Source organism: Salmo trutta, chromosome 40 (assembly GCF_901001165.1).
Source record: "Salmo trutta chromosome 40, fSalTru1.1, whole genome shotgun sequence".
In the NCBI taxonomy this organism is placed as follows: Eukaryota; Metazoa; Chordata; class Actinopteri; order Salmoniformes; family Salmonidae; genus Salmo; species Salmo trutta.
The window spans coordinates 11,217,503-11,220,982 of NC_042996.1; the positions used below are offsets into that span (position 1 = coordinate 11,217,503).

The 3,480-nt window shown below is 39.8% G+C and overlaps 1 gene segment (V, D, J or C); it reads right to left on the reverse strand.

The window, feature by feature from the left end:
• Nucleotides 1-1,281: 1,281 nt before the first annotated feature.
• On the reverse strand, nucleotides 1,282-2,204 carry LOC115180560 (Ig kappa chain V region 3381-like). The segment is given in 2 exon segments: nucleotides 1,282-1,767; nucleotides 1,870-2,204. Coding segments are annotated over 2 exon segments (414 nt in total).
• Between the last annotated feature and the right edge of the window lie 1,276 nt (nucleotides 2,205-3,480).

Below are 3,480 nucleotides of genomic sequence, written 5' to 3' on the forward strand. Positions count from 1 at the left end.
AATGAAATATGTAAGGAGTCTAGGAGTTTCTCCATTTCTGTTGATACCAGGCCAACCTATGTCTATGTCCGTAAATGATTACAGCACTGCTGGTCTTACAGCTGAGACTGACTGAGTAACCCACTGAAACAGTTTTCACTGCAGGAGACTGAGTCGCAGTGATCTGTCCTCTGGACTCTGAAACAGAGATGTATTGTAATTAGCATTAAATTGTTAATTCATTTGTCCAGTACTGTATAAAATAATAACATTATATTGTCAAGGTTATTTTCTGTAAACGATATAACCTTGAAAGCAGAGGGAAAGTGTCCAGATGAAGATGGTGAAAAAAGTCCTGGTTGTTGTGGGTTCTGTTGTCATGAAGGACAGCTCTCAGTCATGAAGTGTTCAACTCACAGAGATATAAACACTACCAGACCACTGAAGCATGTGCTGCCAATGCAAAGTGTCTTATATGTAAATAGTCTTCCTGGACAGTCAGACTGATGTGATGTAGAAACATGATGTCTATGTAATGACTGAAATGGTTTCTGATATAGGTGCTGAATGGGGACTGATATATTGATTATAGACATCTACAAACGGAACGTATTGTTATTACTGTGTTATTAGACAAGATAGTATCTGCTTACTGTCTCCCTCCAGTGGTCAGACTCAGTAACTGCAGTCTGTGTGTGGACTGTGTGATGCTGCTGACTGACTCAGATCTAAAGGGGAGATCTCCAGAGCTCTGACGTCTCCAGTCTCCTGCTTCACCTGCTGCTCTCTGGAACTACCACAGTGGTGTGAGGGAGGATGCCTTGGTAATGTTTAGGGGCTTTATTGTATGTGTTTGAATCATGTTGATCCAATTCTAGCTATTCAAAATACAATCCTGAGGGGTTTTAAAGCTGAGATCGCATAGGGTGAAACTGCCACTAGTCACCCCAGGCTCATATGTGATTGTTTTTGTTTGTTTTTATAAACGGGGCCAGGACCATCCTGCATCGTGGTAAACAAATATCTTTGAACATACTCTGCTGTTCTATCACTCATGCAATGATGTCCAAGGGAAAAAAACAGTGTTGGATGTTTGAAGTAAAGTCTTTGTTGTTGTAATGTTGCAAACGAACTTGAAAGTTTCACCGCTATGGATTCCAGCTTTAACCATTTCACATCATCTCTATTCAGATTGGTTGGTGGTTTTCCTTGAGTTACTCAACAGAGTCAACATGTAGTTAATGGTCAGGAGAAACATACTGTGATCAGTTATGATCTAAGGTCTTCTAGACATAGCTCTAGTTTGACTCTATTGTTGTTCAGCTCTACTACACACTGTGTCATTGTACTGGATCATCTCCTCCCCTCAGCACCTGCAGTAGGTCCCAGCTGTAGCAGTACAGTCACTGTGCAGTCTGTCTGAGGGAGGTTTTTGTACGGCTCTGTATCACTGTGTGAACACCCAGACACTGTTGGGGTAGTGTTGACTCTGACAGTAGTAATCTCCTGCATCTTCAGCCTGGACTCCACTGATGGTCAGAGTGAAGTCACTCCCAGAACCACTGCCACTGAATCTAGATGGAGTCCCAGAGTTAAGAGTACTTCCTCGATAAACAAGGAGTTTGGGAATGGATCCAGGTTTCTGTTGGTACCAGGCCATACAGGGCATAGATGAACCACAGTTAGGATACACATCACTGCTGGTTTTACAGTTCAGAGACACTGTCTGTCCTGGGAGAACAGCTTTCACTGGAGGAGTCTGAGTCACAGTGATCTGTCCTCTAGATTCTGCAACATAGATAACACCAACAATTGGAATTAATAACCAGGAATTAATAAAACAATCTTTCAGTTTACTCATTGTTGAATTTTCATTAAATAATGTTTTACCCTTGATGTAGAAAGAAAGTGTCCAGATGAGGATGGTGATAAAAGTCATGGTTGTTGTGGGTTCTGTTGTCATGAAGGACAGCTCTCAGTCATGAAGTGTTAAACTCACAGGGATATAAACACTCCCAGACCACTGAAGCATGTGCTGTCTATGCAGAGCATCATCACTATGCAAATAAGCTTCTGGTATTTTCCAGAATAATAAAAAAAGTAAATCATCTTCCTGGTTAGCACCCACATTTACAACTGTTAACTATGATACAGATTATACACATTATTTTATCATGTTTTAAATACCTTTTACTGTAAACCATTGGTCCAAAATGAAAACGTTATTATCTGTGTTCTTTATTGGATTATACTTATAAACCAGGACTATCAGTCCATATTGAATTATACTAGTACTTTAATACTATCAGTCCCTATTGCATTATACTAGTACTTCAGTACTTCAGTACTATCAGTCCCTATTGTCTTATACTAGTATTTCAGTGAAAGAAAAACCATCAAACATGTTCTACATGTTGTATCCCAGGTTCCCAGAACATTTCTTTATCAAAAGAACACATTTTTTATTAAAAATCAGAAAATAAAACTTTGAACATTCCATGTGTGTATAAACGTGACTCTAGGAAACATTCCAAAGAGAGACAATGAAACACTTATTTTCCCAGAGAAAGAAACACAAACACTTGGTCAGCATTCATTATACTACACCGATTCAGAAACCCAAAAGTTAACTTCAAACAAAACCATATAATAATGATAATTCCACCGTACTCCCTCAAATCATTAGTTTTAATCTACATCAATGTATATGTATGCTTAATTGAACATGCACTACCCTTAGATACACTTATCCTGGTATCATTGCTAGACCAATGTCCAACAAATATGTAATAGCTTTTTCTCCTTTGGATTGTTCCTGTTACCCCACTAAATGTAAAAAATGCTGTCGCAAATGTAGTACATTTCTCAACGTAAGGAATCAGTGATATTTAATCCCAGGCATTAAATAAAATGTTGTTTGAGACATGTTCTCCCATGTCTCTGTCACAACGTCCACAGAAGGTGGCACCTCTCCTCGGTCGGTGCTCGGCAGTCGTCATCGCCGGCCTACTAGCTGCCACCGATCTGTGTTTCAGTGTCTGTTAGTTATGTCTGTTTTTTGATTGCACCTGTTTCGTGTTTGTCATTAGTGGGGGGGTATTTAGTCTCTCTGTGTTTAGTTAGGATTCGTGCGGGATTGTTCTTTGTTACGTGTGGTGTTATATTGTTTGGGTTACGACTTATTGTATAGGCATTAGGGTTGCCGGGCTGCGCCCCGTCTGCCTTTTTGAGCGGAGCTTCGTTTAGTCTTTTGACTGTTGTGCTCCCAGCCTTATATGGATTTTGCCCTTGGATTTATTAAATCACGTTTGTTCCAACGGACCTCAGTCTCCTGCGCTTGACTCACCCTTAAACTGTTCTATCCGCCCGTGACAGTCTCCTTTAACATACATACTTTAGTTGACTTCCATCCGTCCCGGAAGAAAGAATCCTACTCAAACACATCAGATAATACAATGTTTAATTAAGTAAAATCAACACCTAAAATAAGCAATAAACAGT